A 20941-nucleotide genomic window follows, 5' to 3' on the forward strand; every position below is an offset into this window, starting at 1 on the left:
CCCAATTTTATTATTATTTTTAATAGAACTTGCTAGTTAAGTTTTATTAAAAATAAAAAAATTAAATTAGAATGAAGGTTTATAACTATAAACATAAACTAAACATAAAGGACAGAGGAGACAGAGGAGAGCGTGCCATAAAGGTAAAGTTATTAAAATTAAAAAATAAGGGAAAAAAAGAAAAAACAAAGATACGCTACAATAAAATAAAAGAAAAGCAATGAATATCGATAGTCGACGATTAACACCAAGACTGATGTCACCACCAATTAAAAAGATGAAGAAGAAAAAAGACTAATAAAAAAACTAGGACAAAACTCTAGAAAAACCAGTATTTTAATATTAAACATTAAAATTCTAGAAAAATAGTTACTACTTGTTTAATATAATATGATCACAATGTTAAGAATTGTAATTTCGATACAATATAATCAATTCTAATATTACACATTAAAATATTGATATGAATATAATATGACACGATACAAAATTAAATAGACCATAATATGAATATATATATTAAAATTTTAATTAAAAATATGTTAAAAAGTTGGGTTAAAGTCTATTAAAAGGTCATTTGAAACCTTGTATTATAAATAAGAATATTTTAGTCTTATTATTATACATAAATTTTATTTTAGTCCCTCTACTATAAAAAGAGATATTTTGTACATGTACATTTGAAAAAATGAATATTTTTTTATCTAAAATTTGAAAGTAATAGTTATTTGGCTTAAATATTTTGGTTTGAACGCTTTTTAAGTCCTTATCAATTTTGAAATTGAGCAAAGTGATCACTCCTGAAAACAAAGTGTAATTTATACAATATACTGAATAAATAAGAATTATCTATGATGATGTTGTATTTTTTCGTTAGTACATGACACTTGTCCAACTATGAATTGATAATTTTTTAAATAAAATAAAATAAAATATTTATAACATATTTTCCCAATTTTTAAAATTTTAATGAAAATTATATATATATTATGATATTTTTCAATCAAACTCTTATTCTCACTTTAAATCTAAAAATTAACGAGAAAGATAAAGACGACACAAAAATATTGAGAAAAAATTTAGATTATTTTTCTTTATGTTTTTGTCGGGGGAAAATTTTTATAAATCCTATTAAATATCCCAATAGTCTTCTCAACATCTTTAGAGATAGAAGCATAACAACCTTAAATATTAGAGTAAATTATGTATTTAGTAACTTAACTATTATTTTGGTTTCGTTTAGGTCACTTAACTACTTTTTCAAAATCATCACTAACGTTAAATTTTGATTTTATTTTGGTCACCTAAAGCTAAAAAGTTAACAGAACTGTGGATGTGATATTTTTTATTATTTTAATGATAACGTGACATATGTTATGGTGACACATCAACATCATTATTAATTTATTAATGATGGGCGATCAAAATTATGATTCTTTTTAAGCTCTCCCTAGAGTTTTGGGGTCATGGTTCTTGTTTGCACTTGACCTTGGATAATAAGCGCTCTCCATTAACAACCTTTATCCAGTGAATGCATCAGCTTCCCCCCAACAACTCTGATACCACTAAGTGTAACCCCTTCAGACCGATGCGGTAGCTGGATCCGATCTGGAGTGTCACATTAGGGCTACCTGAGTGACCCACCGTAAAAATAGCAGAAAATTTAAAACTTTTCTTAAAACTTGAAAACTCATAAAATCATTTATGAGTACAAAATAAAAGTTACCAGTATTCGAAATAAAACAGATTTTCAGACTCGTATATAAAACAAAATACAATTACATGCCCCTAATCACATGTACCATACTCTGCAAGCAACGCCAGAAGAACTCCCTTACTGAAATCGATAGTTGCACTGGTACAATTCTTTTAACCTGCAAGGGTTAGTAATAGAGTGAGCTTCGGAAAGCTCAGTAACACAGAACTACCAGATGATGCTTCATGCCATGCAGATAAATGGAAAGCCATATAATTTCCTTATTGCATCAGATGTATACCGATGTTCAAAATAATCTGGGTTCCACTGATAGTTCATTGAATAAAAGTCATGAATATCTCAGTTCATAAGAAGCATTCATAGTATCACCTTTTGAGTAAATCGACTAGGATGTCTAGTGTGTTCCATCAGTACGATAAAATCATAATAGGTACACTAATCAAATGATAGTTCAGTAATCTCATAAACCATACTGTAGTGGAGCTTTTTAAACTCGTATTTTAAAACCATCGTATAAAGAGTTAACCTAAGGGAATATCTTAGGGCCTGAGAGCCTACCCAAGAAAGTTTGGGGCCATGAGGCTTACCTAAGAACACATATTTGGGCCGTAGGGCCTACCCGAGAATGATCTCAGGGCCGTAGAGCCTACCTAAGAGTCACATTAGGTCCATAAATATTTTTCAGCTTGATCAGAGCTGTACTTTACAAATCTGTATCTCCAAGATACAATTTATACCGGGATACAAATCCATAAGCCATCACCGTTAAGTCGGTACATCCATAAAACAATAACCATAGATTTCAGTGTACCACATGTTAAAATAATAAAACAAATTTTTTTAATATATATGGAATACACTAGAGAATCCAAGTACTTTTCAGAGGCATTTTGTAGTTATCAGTTTGGATAATATGAACCTGTGCAATTTGATCGAATTACAGGAATAATATCTTATTGAAGAGAATCGATTTCTAACCAATCTAATCAGACATTTCAGATTTATACTTTAGAATTCCACTATGTTTCCATGTGCATAAGGAAAACGTTCAGGAACCTTTATACAAAATAATTCTAGATTCATATTTACTGCGAGTAATTCCATTACCCAAACAATCAGGGGTATTTAGGAATATACTTAAATTCATATGATCTCAGCTCAATTGAACCAAATAGGGTATTCATAATCTTTTTCTTCTGCGTTACATGCATTTTCAGACATGATCGAAGTGATTCAATATGAAAATGTAGAGACAAAGATTCAAGACATTTACAATCTATGTTGATCGATCAACTTATCGAACAATTTGAACTGAACAACTCTTAGAACTAATGCATGTCGACCCGTCAATTTATTTCTTTGTAGAGTATTTACTCTTTAATACTAACAATTCTTATCCATAAATCATCTTCGTAATCATCGCTGAATAGATCTTCCAATAGTCTTTATTTCATTTCCATGTTTCAACGATATCAGGAAATACATACGTACTTGATTCATGTTTTATGACCCATAAAGATAATTCATCATGTCAGTTCAACAGTGTTCCCAAACCCATCCAATTATCAGTTTAATCCTCAGTCATTGAGGTTACTCAGTTCGTTTAGCAATCAATTCTATCTCGATTACTTCAAAGATTTTCCAGAGTAATTCATACATTTTTGAATTTCAGATACATTTTGTATTTCTGTTCAGTTCAATTTGGTCATCGTAGTTGATTTGTCTAACGAATATCAAATTCTTAGTACTGAATGCGATCTAGAGTTGAGCTGAGCTACATACTTCTAAAATTATCATCCAACCAAAATTGTGAATACGAACACGCATTCAAGTGACATCTATGTCTTTCAGGTACTGATATAACACTAGCTTTGGTTGCTCGACTTAATATGTGATCCATAACTTTTAAGAGCAGTACCACATCCATGTTTATTTGGATTCCTTAATTAATCCAACACCTCTACTTAGTTTAGGTTATAAGGGTATTTTGGTCATTCCGGTGCTTAGTTTCCTTCCATTCTTTTCAGAGCTCGAGGATATCCAATCATTTATGAGCTTGGTGATATTCTTGAGTCATTTTCACCACAGAGGTATTTTGGTCATTTTACAGGTCTAGGGTATTTTAATCTTTTTCTTCTATCCGGTCTTATTATTTAATTTAATCTTATCATTTCCTTCAGTCCTTTTAAACAATTCTGACAACAGAGCACCATCGATAAATCATTCTTTAGGTATTTACACATAACTCAGATATTTTCGGGCCAAGTGCCTTCTCAGATTTTACAAACAAAATATCATGAATTTTTCTACACAAAGACAGGATCTTAACAAACAAATTCGTAATTTATCGAGTTAAGTACGAATCCTCAAAATACTTTCTCATTCAAGGTCAACTTGGACTATTTTTTTACCTCACTAGGGCATTTTTGTAATTTCTTAACCATATAATTTCGATATTAACTCTTAACGAAAATAATTATAATTTAGAGATCCTCTAGTTAATCGCTTTCCCGAACATTCTCTGATCTTGAAATGATTCCTTAACAAACTTCTAATATCTTGCACAAACCCTCTTGGGGTTAAAAACCGGTTATCCAAATTTTCTAAGCAAACTTGCATTTCTTATGCACATCTGTAGTTTTATCAGATCAATAAGTCTTTTCAGAGTTATTAATCAACTTACAGGGATAATTCTTGTCATTTTACAACATAGGTGTATTTTCATAATTTTACCAAACCGGAGTATTCTCATAATTTCTCATGCATGTACCTTTAACATTTAACCTTTGATGATATAATTTATAAGTTATAAATCCAGGCTGATTCCTTATCACTAAACACAGAACTTGTAATTTAATTATAACAATCCCTCAATTTCTTATAAAAGTTATATGAACCATAATCAGTTACTGAATTTATACCGTAATCGAATCGAGTGTAGAAATTAATTAACTACAAAAACGAGACCAATATTATGTTATTCATGCATTTACCAATATCAACATGTTCTATAAAGCATAAAGAGGTAGTAAAGTATTACCTCAATTTCCGTACCATACTGATCGACCATAAAAATTTCATTCGAACACCCTTAATCTTGAAATCATCTTCCAATAATTCCTCAGATGCATATCAATAAAAATTACAAAAAAAATGGAGCTTAATTCGAAAAAAACAGATCGAATCTGGTGATAAATCAGTGAAAACCAACTTACCGGGTTCGAATTTGGTGAAACAGACTGCAAAAACGTATTTAGGACGTCGAAAAACATAAAATATGACTTCTAGAAAATTTTGACTTTCCGGTCAAAGTCAAAATCAAAGTCAATGAGTTTGACTGGCAATTTCAAGACTTTCAGGTCCGAATTTTGAAAAATGAACTGCGGAATCAGACTCAGGACGTCGAAAAATGTCAGGATAGGTGTACCCGAAAAAAGTCAACGGTCGTTCAACGGCCGGTCAACACCGGTCAAAGTTCTGGTCAACTTTGATCAATGTCGGTCAACGGTCAACAGTCAACAATTTTATGCAAATATCACCCTAACAGAAATTAGTTACAAATTTACCCACCTTCTAAAAATAGTTACAAAACTAACACCCGAGTTTTACACAAATAGCACCCTAACAGAAATTAATTATAAAATTAGCACCCCTACGCGCATGGCGGCGCGTGAACAGAGGACACCGGTCGACTTGGAATGATGCAAGGAACATGATGGTGTGGGAGGTGTCGAAAATGGATGGTCAGATCAACGTGAATTGACGAAAAAACAACGGAAATCGAGTTAAAACTGACGATACTTCCAACTGAAAATAACGACGAACAACGACGATTCACGACGAAAGGTTTGAGGGGTTTTGTTCATCGGTTGACAACGAACACAATGGTGGTTTTGGTTCGTCGGTCGGAGGCCGAACGGTGAGTAGATTGGAGTCCTTTCAACTCCGATCTACTCAGCGTCCGAGGTCCGTTTGATGAACCGAAACCACCATCGTGTTCATTATCAACCGATGAACAAAACCCCTCAAACCTTTCGTCGTGAATCGTCGTCGTTCGTCGTTAATTTTAGTTCAAAGTATCGTCAATTTTAACTCGATTTTCGTTGGTTTTTCGTCGATTCACGACTATCCGGCCATCCGTTTTTGACACCTCCCGCACCATCGTGTTCCTTGCATCATTCCGAGTCTACCGGTGTTCTCCGTTTCTCCGTCGTCGCAGACGCGTGGAGGGGTGAGAAAGTCAAAATTGTGAACAAAGCTTGGTAAGTTTCTCAAAATGCCTTAAAATAATTTTTAAAAATTTTTCTGTGAATTTTCTGACACCGTATCATTGTTCACGTGCCGCCACTGCGCGTAGGGGGTGCTAAATTTGTAATTAATTTCTGTTAGGGTGATATTTGTGTAAAACTGTTGACTGTTGACATACGTTGACCATAGTTGACTAGAACTTTGACCGGCGTTGTCGTGCGTTGAACGGCCGTTGACTTTGACCGGGTATATCTATTCTGACATTTTTTGATGTTCTAAATCCGTTTTTAGGGTTTATTTTACCAAATTTGAACCCGATAAGGTGGTTTTCACTGATTAATCACCTGATTCGATCCGTTTATCGTAATTAAGCTCTGTTTTTTATATAATTTATGTTGATATGTATCTGAGGAATTATTGGAAGTTGAATTAAAGATCGAGGGCGTTCGAATAGAATTTTTATGGTCGATCAGTATGGCATGGAAATCGAGGTAATACTTTACTACCTCTTTATGCTTTATGGAACATGTGAATATTGGTAAATGCATGAATAAGATAATGTTGGTCTCATTTATGTAGTTAATTAATTTCTACACTCGATTCGAATATGGTAAAAATTTGGTAACTGATTATGGTACATATGACTTTTATAGAGATTGTTAGAATTAAAATTTACAAGTTCTGTGTTTAGTGATAAAGGAATCAGTTTGGATCTGTAATATATAATTTATTTCATCAAAGGTACTTGGATGTAAAATTATGAGAATACTTCGGTAGGGTAAAAATTACGAAAATATCCTTATGTTGTAAGATGACAAGAATTGTCCCTAGAAGTTGGTTAATAACTCTGAAAAGACATATTGATATGGTAAAATTACAAATGTGCATAAGAAATGCTATTTTTTCTTAGAAGATTTGGATAATTGATTTTTAACCCCAAGAGGGTTTGTACAAGATACTAGAAGTCTGTTAAGGAATCATTTCAAGAACAGAGAATGTTCGGTAAAGTAATTAACCATAGAATCTCTAAATTATAATTATTTTCGTTAAGAGTTAATATCGAAATTATCTGTTAAGAAATTACAAAAATGCTCCTGAGAGATAAAAATAGTCCGAGTTGACCCTGAATGAGAAAGTATTTTGAGGATTTGTATTTAAACCGATAAATTACTGATTTGGTTGTTGAGTTCCTACTTTTGTATGGAAAATTCCTGATAATTTGTTAGTAACATTTGAAAAGACTTTTAACCTGGAAATTACCGAATTGAGTAAGTACATGCATAATATTTTTATAGATGGTGCTCTTTTGTTAGAATGGTTAGAAAGGACTGACGTAAATGATAAGTTTGGATTAAATAATAAGACCAGACGGAAGGAAATGATTGAAATACCTAGATCTATAAAATGACCAAAATACCCCTATAATGGAAATAACTCAAGAATATCACCAAGCTCAGGAATAAATAGATATCCTCAAGCTTTGAAATGAATAGAAAAACATTGAGCACCAAAATGACCAAAATACCCTTGTGGCCTAGACTAAGTAAATATTTTGGATTCATTAAGGAATCCAAATAAACATGGGTGTTATATTACCCTTAAAAGTTATGGAACTCAACTTAAGTGAGTTGACTAACTCTAATGCTATGTCAGTACCTGAATAACATAGGTACCACTTGAATGTTTGTTCGTCTCCTCAAGTTTGGATTGATGATAATTATTATAGTACTCAGCTCAGCTCAACGCTAGAGCGCATTCGATATTAAGAAGTGGATGTTCGTGAGATAAATCAACCACGAATACCAAAATGATTTTAGCATATGACCAAAGTGAACTGAACGACAGTAAAACATGTATCCAAAGCTCATAAGTGTCTGAATTACTCTGGAAAACTCTGAAGTAGCCGAGATAGAATTAATTGCTAAATGAACCAAGTAACCTTAATGACGGAGAATTTAGTAAGTAATTGGATGAGTCTGGAAATACAATGAACTTGTATGATGTACGATCCCTATGGGTTATGAACTAAGAATCAAATATGTCATCAATTCTTGATATTGTTGTAATGTGGAAAGCAAGTAAAGATTATACGGATACCTGTTCGATTCCTTAAGGTATATTTAGCGATGATTCTGAAGATTATCTATGGACAAGAATTGTTAGTATTATAGAGTGAATACCAGGAAGGGAAATGAATTGACTAGTCTATAGGTATCAGTTCTAAGAGTTGTTCAGCTCAAGTTGTTTGATAATCCGATCGATTGTCATGGATGGTAATTGCCCTGAATATTCGTTTCTTCTTTATCGACTGAAATCACTCTGGTTATTCCGGATGCATATGAAAACATAGTGGGATTCTAAAGTATCAATCTTAAAGGTATGATTAGATTGGTTAGTAATCAATTCTCTTCAATAGGACCTCGTTCCTGGAGTCCGATCACATTGCATAAGTTTCATGTTATCCATATTGATGATTATAAAATGACTCTGAGAGATACTTGGATCCTCTAGTGTGTTCCATATATACTACATGACGGTTTTTATATGTTTTGAAATGAGTTTAACGTAAGTATTGATTTACTGGTTTATGAACCATGGCAATATGGTATATGATTATGGTTTTATCGAGAAATATGAATTGTTTTTGATTTATGGAATCACAGAAATTACTGGTTTATGAACTATGGTTTTAGGTTTCACTGGTTATACTTGAACTATTTTTCTGGGATAGTATATGGGTAGACTGGAAGTACAGCTCTGATCAAACTGGAAATTTTTTAAGGACCTAAGGTGATCTTTGGGTAGGCTCTTGGGCCCCAAGGCACTCCCTTGGGTTAATCATTTGACTACTTATGGTGTATAAGTGGAAATTGGTTATAAGATTTATTTTATTATCTCGATTATGATATATTACTGGATCACGATCCATGTATTATGATTTACGGATAAAACTGATTTCTACTGGATTTTTTATGGATATGAATCTGGAGTATGGAGGCACAACCCTGATCCGACTGTAAATCCTTACGGACCTAAGGATATCTTGGGTAGGGCCCAAGGTATTTCCTTAGGTTGGTTCCTTTTGTTGTGTGCTTAAGGTAACCCTACGAATCTAATGATGTCTTTAGGTAGACCCAAGGTATATCCTTAGGTTGGTTTCCTTTGTTGTGTGCATAAGGTAACCCTACGGATCTAAGGATACCCTTGGGTAGTCCCAAGGTATATCCTTAGATTGGTTCCCTTTTTGTTGTGTGCTTAAGGTAACCCTATGGATCTAAGGATATCCTTGACTAGACCTCAAGGTATATCCTTAGGTTGGCTCCCCTTTTACTGTGTGCCGAGGGAAGCCCTATGGATGCAGTTCTGGGGAACTGTAAATGGAGTTTGATTTGGGGTTCAACTATGGTTTTAAAATATTTATATCTTTTCACAGGTTTTGATTGGAACACACTAGATATCCTATTCGATCTCCTGAAAATATCATACTTTGAATGCTTCCTATGAACTGTGATCTTCATGGCTTCAACTTGATGAACTACTGATGGAACCCCAGATTATTCTGCAACTGGTATATGTCTGATTAAATAAGGAAATTATATGGCTTTCCATTTATCTGCGTGTCATGTAGCATCATCTGGCAGTTCTGTATTATTGAGTTTTCCGAAGTTCACTCTATTACTCGCCATTGGAGGTTAAAAGAATTGTACCAGTACAACTATCGATATCAATAAGAGAGTTCTTCCGGCATTGCTTTTAGAGGATGGTACATGTGATTAGGGGCAAGTAGATTGTATTTCATTTTAAGTATAAAAAACCTATTTTATTTCTGAATAATAATAAATCATTTTATGAGTTATATATTTTGACAAAAGTTTTAAATTTTTCGCTATTTTTACGGTGAGTCGCTCCGGTGGCCTTAATGTTACACTCCAGATCGGATCGAGCTATTCGTATCGGTCTGAGGGGGTTATATTTAGTGGTATCAGAGCTATGGTTTGAGTCAAAATTTTCAAGATAGATCGACCTGTCGAATTTCAAAATGATGTCTGATCAGTACATGCCCCTAGACTACAATCATACTTCTCTGAGCCAGAACTCCAAGATTGAGTCTCTATCTGTAATGAGTAAACCTAAGTTTTCTATTCGTTAAGACTCTACCTTTGCAAAAAGAAATACCAGTAATGTCTGTCTAAACTCTGTAAAGTATCTCATAAGCCATGTGAGAGTTACTCATCTGAGAAATTTCGATTCAACTCCGGAAATAAAATTTGGATATGCTACTGCTCTATGAGCATATTCTTATAACCAAGGCTGAATTGATTTTACAAGGATAAATTGGTTCTGATTATTTTATTGGACTGAGGAAGAATAGTGATAAGAATGTAAAATCAACTGGCAAAGGATTGTAGAGGACTTATGCTTCTATAAAAGTTATGTGAAGTTATGAAAAAAACTGATTGAAGTTTTATTTCTGCAATTATGTGACTTGAATGAATTTCGAGGACGAAATTCTTTTAAGGAGGGGAGAATTGTAATACCCCAATTTAGGGGTTAAATTTTTGGAATTATAAAGTATTAGATTTAATTGGTATTTTGGAAGAAAATAAGGATTAAATTGTAAAATTTCAAAATTGGCAGACCATTTTAAGAAGTGCAGGAAATTCAGTGACTAAACTCATGGTTTACCCATTTTTTTATGGGATGAATTATAATATCCGTCCCCCGATCAGTTTCTAGATTTTTTCCATTTTTCCTCTTTCCCTCAACCCTCCTTTCAACTCCGATATACTCACCGTCTAACATCTGTTTGACGAACCGAAACCATCATCGTATTCATTATCAACCGATGAACAAAACCTCTCAAACCTTTCATCGTGAATCGTCGTCGTTCGTCGTTAATTTCAGTTCGAAGTATCATTGGTTTTAACTTAATTTCCGTTGGTTTTTCGTCGATTCACGACAATCCGACCATCCATTTTCGATACCTCCCTCACCATCGAGTTCCTTGCATCGTTTCGAGTCTATCGGTGTTCTCCGTTTCTCCGTCGTCGCCGGGACATGGAGGGGTGAGAAAGTCAAAGTTTTCTATGTTTCGGAATCAAGCTCTCTGCAATTCAAAATTGTGAACCGAGCTTGGTAAGTGTCTCAAAATGAATCGGTTCATCAATGAAATAGTAACCATAGAATTCAGTATACCACATGTTAAAACAAATAAAATAGTTCAGTAATATATAGGGAACACACCTCGATAATAGGTTCAAATAGTAGATCTAGTGATTACTGGCCTCACCACGCTCTGCTACAGTTTTTGAACCTAATTCATAATAACACTATATTACTAATGAGTAACATAATTAATTCCTGAAATCATAAAATTTACGGGTCATACGGGTGAATATTGGCACATGTGGTTTAACTGATCTAGAGGAGTTGGGTCGAGCTATCGAACGATCAAGAGAGTCTCTTGTATATTCAAACAATAATAATTTATCAGTCCCAAGTCTTACTTAATTATTCAAAGCTAAAACTATTAAGTATATATGCATTTTTCGGGTTTGACTATCAATTTAGAGGCTTACGAGTTTGAATTTGACTTAACGGATTACGGAATCGGATGATAAATCAGTGAAAAATAGTTTACCGGGTTCGAATTTGGCAAAACGGACCACAAAAACGGATTCAAGACGTCGAAAAACGTTAGAATAGGTATACCCGGTCAAAGTCAAAAGTCGTTTAACGCCGGTCAAAGTTCTGGTCAATAGTAGTCAACTCCGGTCAACGGTCAGTGCATGTCAACGGTTAACAGTCGATCGTTTTTAACAAATATCACCCTAACCGAAAATAATTACAAAAGTAGCCACCTTCTACAAATATTTACAAAACTAACACCTGAGTTTTTACACAAATAGTACCCAAATATAAATTAATTACAAAATTAACACACTGCGGCCAGACGATGCCCACTCTCGGGGGGTGGCGCGTGAACAGTGATACGGTGTCGTAAAATTCCCGGAAAAATTCCTAAAAATTATTTTAAGTGATATTGAGGCACTTACAAAGCTTGGTTCACAATTTTGAATGGTGGAGAGCTCGATTTTAACAAATACGAAACTTTGACCGCTTCACCTCCTCACGCGCCGCCGCTGACGGAGACAAGGTGGACACAGTCAGACTCCAAACGAAACAAGAAACACGATTGTAACACCCCAACCCGTATCTGACCCAAATACGAGTCTGAGATGTCGCATTGTCTTTTCAAAACCTTTATTGTTGCAAAATAACATAATATTTGAACTTATATAAAGAAAATACGATCATATATTATTGAATTGTGTTTGTTCTAACCAATTTAAGAAAATATACATTTTATGAACAGTAAAATACGATATGAACAGTACCGTGAACAGCGAAATATTTCGAATATAAATTGTGTATCGATGCACTGCTACAGTGCATCGATGCACTACTACAATAACTTTTGTAAAAATACGTATAAACTCATAAAAATCTAAGCTTTCATTCGTATAAAATTAATCAATTACATATACGCATTTAAAACATTACAAAACTCAATCGTATGACTTTTCAAAACCGATTAGAACATATCGGATTTAATCATTTATTTACATGCCAACCACTATCCTTATTACAAAATACATACTATACATTTCTTTTCTGATCTCATCTTTGGAAAGGAGAACTGAACTGTCTTGCTTAGCTTTTATCATTCTTCCTCTTCTTGGAACCTACGTGTGAAACAATCACACGTTAAGTCTATGACTTAGTGAGGCTTATAAACATATAATAAAAACCATAAAACATTTCATATATCAAAATACATATATGCACATATACCATCATTATTGAATTCTCTATTTATCATATGATCTTGTATTTATCATTTTTGTATATCATATAACATATTTATCATATCCTAAAAAAACACACATAACATCATATAATTATACAATTACCTTTGATAACCTTTTATAAGTCCATGTACATTATTAAGAACTTAAGGTATTTGAGTACATTGAGGTTGTGCACCACTATGTTGTCACCACAACTCGTATAAATGTCCCGAATGACCTATCCAGAGGTCATAAAGAACCTCGGAAACTATCCATAGGTCCCGAAGAACCTAGGTAAACTGTCCATATGTTCCTTAGAATATAGGTATACTGTCCATATGTCCCGAAAGACATAGGTAATTCTGTCCATATGTTTCGTAGAATATAGGTAAAGCCTTGACTCTTGGTATGCCAACTATACCACTAGCTCTCATTTTACATAACATGGGCATTATCATTTATAACATTTCATATCCTTGCTCTTATGATCACAAATTTCTTTTCTTCTGTCACATTCCACATGTATGTTTAAACATCTATCTCACATTGGTCATGTCTCATAACATATATCACATGTGTATATAATCACGTAGTTTACTCTCATGTCACTTTTCATATGATTTCATATTCATATGCCATATAGCTCGTATCACTTTGCATGGTTTCACATAAACATATATATCATATCTCGTTCACATATATTTTTCCCATATAACTCATATCATTTGATTCATATTTTATTCTTATATCATCATATATATGTTATCTATGTTCATTCACTTAATATCATATATTCATATATACATTCACATCACATATTCATATAAGCTTATGTATCTCATGGTTCTTTCACATGACTTACCATCACATTTTTATGTCATATATCTTATAATATATTCTTATATCATTACTTGTTTCCTTTATACCTATTCACAATCACATTAACATGTACTCACACATATCATTTAACATATACACTCATAAGAATCACATCAATCATATAACATTTTAGGAGTCACTTCTTACCATAGTAACTCCATCACTGGCTCATCGCAAGCCAATGTTTGATCAAAACATAAGTACAATTAAATTGCACTCACCTTAGCATTGCTTTGATTCGATCCTAATTCTTTGATTGTTCCGGAACTTGTTTAGGCTCAATATCTACATAAACATAATTTTCGAGATGATTATCAGAAGCCTAAACCTTATAACTTGATGTTAATAACTTAATCTAGTTTAATGAACCAAAATTCCATTTTTCCTTTAGGGGTGTATCGATGCACTATAGGTGCATCGGTACACAACATAGCTTCAAAATTCCCATGCATCGATGCAATCCTTAATGTATCGATGCACCTTCAAAATTTGTCTTAGTTCATCGGTACATACTCATAGTGTATCGATGCACCTGCCCAGAAATCACTGTTCATGCACGAAAATTCACTATTTCCAACTTTAATTCTTCATGTTTCATTCCCTTTCATATTCTTAATTCAAATATACATACTTAAACCAATTTCTACTCATTTATCACATCTCAACCTCAAAATCCTATTCTCCATATAAAAATCAATAATCATACCCAAATTTTCAATATACTCTAAATTCAATTCTATCACTTTATATCTCTTAATTAAGTTGATGACAAGTCAAATTTAGTTTCAAATTCAACTTATCAACTCTTTTCCGGAAATTCACTTAAGAACCCATTCTCTTTAATTCTTCATAACTTCTTTATCTTTTGATCTTAAGATAACTTAAGCTTTCCATAAGCTTAGTTATCATCTAATGATCAAAACTCAAACTTTAAATCAACAAATAATCAACTAATTGGAAAATTTACCTTTGCAAGCTTGGCTCCCTTTCTCTCGTATGATGAAGAAGAAGATGATGAAGTGGAGAAAATATCTCCTCATCCTTATCCCCACATGCCTGTATATCATTTTCAAGTTAAATGACCATTTTGCCCTTTAATTTTTTTAATAATTACTAACAACCCTTCAGGAAATACTTTCAAATAAATCATTAAACTTTTCAACTTTTCCACTTTAATCACCAAATTCTAAAAATTTACAATTTAGCCACTAACCCATAGTTTGGGATGTTACAACGATGGTGCGGGAGGTGTAAAAAACACATCAACGATCGGAGATGAATTTAAGATTTTCTCGGTGGTGGTGCTAAAAAAATGTCGAGACGTTGATTCGAAATTCACGGTGTTTGGCAGCGTTTCGCTATAATTGATTTACTGGATTTTGTTCACAGACCAAATATGAACACGATGGTGGTTTCAATTTGATGATCAAAGGTCGGACGTCGACGAAATTGGGCTTGAAAGTAGAGGTGTGAGAGGAAGAAAGTTTAAGCAAATTAACATTTGTGTTTTCTGATTTACAATCAGAAAACACACTTAAATCATCAAGCTTGCCGACACTCCTTGGAGGAATTCAGAGCTTGGTCCCTGAATTTTCTTCAACTTCTAAAATGACTTACAAGTTTTCAAAACTTTTAATTTAATCACCAAATTTCACCAATAAATATATATATTTTTTCTCGGATTTTCGGGTTGTTACATTCCCCCAACAACTCCTTAGCATCATTCAATTTCATTACATCCTGCAAAAACAAAATACACACAATGTCGAACAAATGCTCCTACAAAATGATGTTCTTATTTTTTGAGTAAACTACACATTTAGTACCTAAACTATTACTTTAGTCCTATTTTGATACTTAATTTTTTATTTTTTTTAAAATCATACCTAACGTTTTTTTCAATCTCATTTTGGTACCTCGACGTTAAAATCATAATGAAACTGTTGTACCTGGCACTTTTTATGGGTAGATTACATCATTCATCACTCAATTATCTTCTCATTCCTATTTTGGTCACTGGAGTTTAAATTTTTTAATTTAATTAATTAACTTTCAAATTAATCATAATTTAATCACTCTAACTTTCAAATTTAATTTTTTATTTTAATTATATATTAATAAAATAATAATAAAAAAAGTAATGACAAAAATTATTAATAAAATACATTAGAGTGATTAAAACATGAGCAATTTGAAAGTTGAATAGTTAAATTAAAAAAAAATAAACTTTAGTGACTAAAATAAGAGTGAGAAGATAGTTGAGTAATTAATGATGTAATTTATCAATAAAAATGCCACATACAGTAGTTCCATTAAGTTTTTAATAGCGAGATATCAAAATGAAACCTAAACTATACATTAAGTATGATTTTGAAGAAAAAAAAAATAAAGTTTAGGTAATAAAATGGAACAAAAGTAATAGTTTAGGTATAAAACATGTAGTTTACCCTATTTTTTAGACCATTTTGATTTATAAAGTTTCATGTTGCGGTGATAAGGTCTATCTTTAAATATAAATCATTAGTTAGCAAACAATTAACGCTCCAAAATAGAAGTATTTCTATCATAAAATGAAATGTTAAGAATCAAAATGCTCCAAAAATAGTAGAGACCAAAATGATTATTATTGGGGCTAATTTTAGCATTTTGTTGGAGAAACAACCAAACAAAACACAATTTTTTTAGATTAAGTAGAGAAATATTACGTTTTCAAGATAAATGTCGGGATACAACCCGATACAAAATGGAACAATACGAACATCCTTAATCATTCCGCTAATATAACGATATGCAAAATACAATAATTAAATGCAAACTTATAGGGTAATAATAATTTTGGATTAAAAATGAAAGGAAAAAAATACCTCTTCAAAACTATAAACATGGAAGAGAGAGAGGAGACGTGAGCAAGTAAATCTTGAACAGAAGACGGCAGTTCCTTGTTTTATTTGAGGCTTCCTATAAACAAAGTATAATTTTAATAAAATCTATGAATAAAATTTTTCATTAAAAAACCAAAATGTTAACATAAAAAAATGCAAGAAAAGCTAAGACATCAGACTTACTGGTTGTGGGAACAGCAACACAGGAAAGAAGAAGATAAGAGAAACCCAGAAAAAGTAGCATAAATCTAACCAAAGCTTTGTATTTATATCTCCTCTGTATGTATTTATATTGTATTTTACTATGTTTATTGTTTCATATATTTTTTTACAAAAATTGAAGTAATTATTTTTATTAAAAAAATATAAAATTATAATGAAAATGAACGAGTCAAATAATTTTAGAGTCAAATCCAGTACTACTCAATTTATGATCGATTCAAATTGATTGATTCATTCGATAAGCACCTTTAGCTCTCTCCATCGATAACAAGCTGAAAGAACACATACCGTGGTAGGATTCTGCGCAGATACATCATTTAACCTCTCTCTAAACAGCACCCAAGCTTCTCTACAGCATTTCTTAGCTCTCTCTACCTTTGTAAACTATAGCCTTTAATCATGGCATTCCAAGTAGCACTACTCTCAGTCATTTCATCAAACACACTTCTTGCTGACAAAACATCCTTATTATCTTCATACAAATTTCTGTTTCAATTGATTCATTTTAAGTAGGGAGGAAAAAATGGAATAAATCTATGGTCTACACTGTCTCCTACTGAAACTCCTTGCAGAAACAATTTTTGTTACCAGAGCTTTTAACCTCCTGGACCCAGCAACCTCGGGTGCTGTTTTGGGGGATTGTCCCATGTGATTTAATGAAGGTCATGGTTCACTGTTGTGTTTTTGTAGTCTGCCGAGTTGCATATCAATGTATGAAAGTAACCTTCTGGTGAAGACACGAAGTTGGTGTAGTAAAGAAGTAGAGTTCTTGGCAGGTTATCCCAGCCTATAATGGAATACTCTGCAAATGATCTTGAGATCACTGTCCAAGCGGAGCCTGTTGGATTTTGAAGCAAATTAATGATGGATTGGCCTTGGCTTAAATGGAGATTTCTTATGGATAATCATTCAGATTTTGTAAAAGAATGTGTGTGATCCATAACAATATTGTTGAATAAATGGACATGAAACTCTAGAGTTGCTAGTCATGCAGCATCACAAACTACTGGGGAATCATTTAGATTTAAATGTGTGTTTTAGAGAATACATCTTTATGTACATAATAAATCATTCAGATCATTTCTCTGACGCTTACGTCACTTAGGACAAAAATAAAAATAATGAAGAATAATGGACTAAAGCACAAAAAGATTATACAAATTTTATTTTAAAAAAGCAACATATGCTGTCGGTATGCACGATCGGACAACCGCGACAATGCATGTGTATAGACCTTATCTTCAATCACTCAATGCATATTTAAAAGGTTATATTTAAATACTTGGAAAAAAAACTCATATACTAACAATGTGAGATTTAAAAGAATCATGATAAAAAATCTGTTACTTTTGAGCTGTCAAAAACAATTCTTAAACTCGATAAGACTCATATTAAACATCTCAACTCAAAAGTGCATTTGTTACCATACTTTCTTAAATCTTATATGGTTTATATATGAATTTTTAGAATTTTAAATATAATCTTTTAAATATGCACTCGTTCACGTTTTTTCTAATAATATTCATACATTTTTTTACGTTTCTGACTCATTATTCTTCATATTTTTTTTATTTTAATCTTAAGGGATAAATTTGAGTCAATGTTAGAGAAACCACTCAAATGACTTGTCACATAGGTAAAGATGCATCTTTCAAAAGATACTTCCATTTGGTGGGTGATTAAAAATCAGTTTCTAAGCAACCAACAGCTCACTAACCGTACGTAACCATGAGCACTAATTTTACAAACTAGGACCTTCAACTTTCTGTATTTATATTTTAAGCAAATCTATAAAGAATCATTTTGTCGGCAGTGGATTGATCTGAAAACAATCTAATAAACAAAATAATGAATCAAAAAAGCACAGGGACGAAGTTTTACATAATTCCAAAAATCTTTTAGTTTTCTGAGTTGCTAATAAATTCTAATGCATGGACCATGTGCATGAGATATGGCACCTTCCGATATAATGTTCCTTCACTTTGTTGGAGAGCTCACAGGGTGAAGATAAATGAAATTTCTTCTTGAAGAATTTAAAATAAAAAGGTATAATGTCAAAATTAACCTTCAATATTTATTAAAATGATCATTTTATCATTTATTTTATTTTTTAGAGTATTTTAATTTTTACATTTCATTTTAGGTCGAAAATATCTTTAACATTTGACTCAATAATCATTTTTTTCTATTTTTTTTTGGAGTATTTTAGCCATCAATGTTTTATTTTAAGTTTAAAAATCTCTTATTTTAAAGTATTAATAGTGTGTTAATTATTAGTTTTGATATATAGAGGGAACTTTTTTACCCAAAGTGAAACGTTTGAAATCAAACTGCTAAAAAAAATAAGGGTCTAAATGACCATTAAATATTAGGGGCTATTTTTGATATTACGCCAAAGAAAAACCAGGGGACAAAAATGGAGAAATAACCTGTATAAAGCTTGAAAGCAGTGGGCAGTGTCCATTGTTTAATTACCCACCAGATGTCTGACTTGTTCTTGCTGTAAAGCCCTGGGTCTATTATTATAGGTTTTCCTCTCTTGTTCCTGTAAATTTTAATCATATTTACTGTAAACCAATTGAATTGTTAAAAAAAAACAAGATTGAAGCAAAATTTTCTTACCGTTTCCAACCCAGTTGACTGGTATGCTGAATGAAATTGAGATCTTTTGGCAAACCAGAAAAGGCATGAATCAGATCTAAAAGAAGAAAACCCAGAAAACAAATAAGCTCATTACTCATAAGAACTTGCATAATCATGCAAAACCCATTAAAGAAAAGGAATCAAAACAAGGGCACTCACCATACCATCTTGAGTTACTAAAAGATAATCAGAAGCACTGAGATTAATGAACCAATCCCATTTGCAGCATCTCAAAAGCATGGACATAACATGAAGGGTTGCAACAAGCATAGTCGGACCTCTATAAGTAACCAAGTTTGGTTTCCCGACGATATGGACATTACCGAGCGAGCTGAAAACTGGGTGATTCGACACGAACTCTGCAATCTCCTTGTGCTCCATGGCAGGCGCATCGTAATCCAGATGAATCAGGTACCGATTTCCAGGGTGATACAATGCATGTAGGGCACGTTTTAGCTTGATTATGTCCCCTTTGGATGCTGAGATTAAGTAGGCAAAGGTAACCGGATATGTCATGTTGGACTTTTGTACGATGTTTAAGGTTGACATGGGGTTGAACCTTGTAATGGGGATGACTAGTTTGGTTGGGAGGTACAGAACAGACAAGAGAATTGAAGTGAGGATGAAGGAGACCATGAAAGCTTTGATCCCCATGTTTAGTTTCAGAAACTGAAAACTGAGACAATTAGGACGAAGAAAGAAGAAAGAAGAAAGATAATGGAGTGGATGGGATTTGTGGAGATTTTGGTAAAGAACAAAATGAAAGTGTGTGGATTTGAAGCAATGGAGGATTGCTTACTTAGAAGTGAAGGGCTCCATCTGTCACTGCAATAACAATAAAATACCTACTGGTTAGGTGATGTAATGACTGTTTTGCCTATTTTTATATGGAAAATGATTGGGTTTGAGTATGGATATTTATGGAATTTCGTTGAGTTTTTTGAAATTTCCATTTTATCCTAAGGTGGTGATGAACTTGAAGATATGGGAAGTTGACGACACTTACTCATTTGCAAATGGGAATAAAAGGAAGGATAAAATATACTAGATATTACTTTGTTCGATTACTCGTTTATATTTGTGTTTTTTTTTCTTTTGTTAATTATAATATTAAATTTTAATTTATTAAATTTTAATTTTAATTTTATATTTAATTATCTCACTCCATCTTTAAGTCACTAAGGAGATTATGATGTGTTCAATGGTTGTTAACATAACTTGCCACACTAAAATAATATCTATAAACACCCGTTTTTATTCGGATCTAAAAAAATATATATTAATTATTATTATTAATTATTTTATTAGATTTTTGTAGGCCCAGCAGTCCACCATTACAAGCCAACCAACAGCTCACCAAGAACCCAGACTTCAGACCCAAATCGATCCAGTATCAGGCCCAGCAACCCAGGATCCGACCCGAAGCCACCACCAACCCAACTGATGCCCATGCCCTGCTCCACAGCACCCCCACGCCAACACCACGCCTCACACATGCC

At 32.8% G+C, this 20941-nt stretch overlaps 1 protein-coding gene and 1 long non-coding RNA gene across 3 annotated transcripts; both read right to left on the bottom strand.

Moving 5' to 3' along the window:
* Window positions 1–1434: 1434 nt before the first annotated feature.
* Window positions 1435–16841, bottom strand: LOC120208579. 2 transcript variants are annotated; one of them, XR_005524325.1, is made up of 4 exons: window positions 16761–16841; window positions 16598–16653; window positions 15393–15435; window positions 1435–1540 (listed from the first exon to the last, which is right to left on the bottom strand). It is a non-coding gene; the product is annotated as an uncharacterized LOC120208579 (long non-coding RNA). The 2 variants fall into 2 exon arrangements; XR_005524324.1 differs by lacking the exon at window positions 16761–16841 and having other exon boundaries at window positions 16598–16701.
* Window positions 16842–17074: 233 nt separating this feature from the next.
* Window positions 17075–20229, bottom strand: LOC120208560 (beta-glucuronosyltransferase GlcAT14A-like). Its single transcript, XM_039207793.1, has 4 exons — window positions 19607–20229; window positions 19422–19497; window positions 19229–19344; window positions 17075–17637 (listed from the first exon to the last, which is right to left on the bottom strand). Exons 1-4 carry the CDS (start codon window positions 20094–20096, stop codon window positions 17453–17455), a joined length of 867 nt encoding a protein of 288 aa, XP_039063724.1. The 5' UTR covers window positions 20097–20229; the 3' UTR covers window positions 17075–17452.
* Window positions 20230–20941: the final 712 nt, after the last annotated feature.

The sequence above is a fragment of the Hibiscus syriacus genome, unplaced genomic scaffold (assembly GCF_006381635.1).
Source record: "Hibiscus syriacus cultivar Baekdansim isolate YM2019G1 unplaced genomic scaffold, ASM638163v2 tig00016637_pilon, whole genome shotgun sequence".
In the NCBI taxonomy this organism is placed as follows: domain Eukaryota; kingdom Viridiplantae; phylum Streptophyta; class Magnoliopsida; order Malvales; family Malvaceae; genus Hibiscus; species Hibiscus syriacus.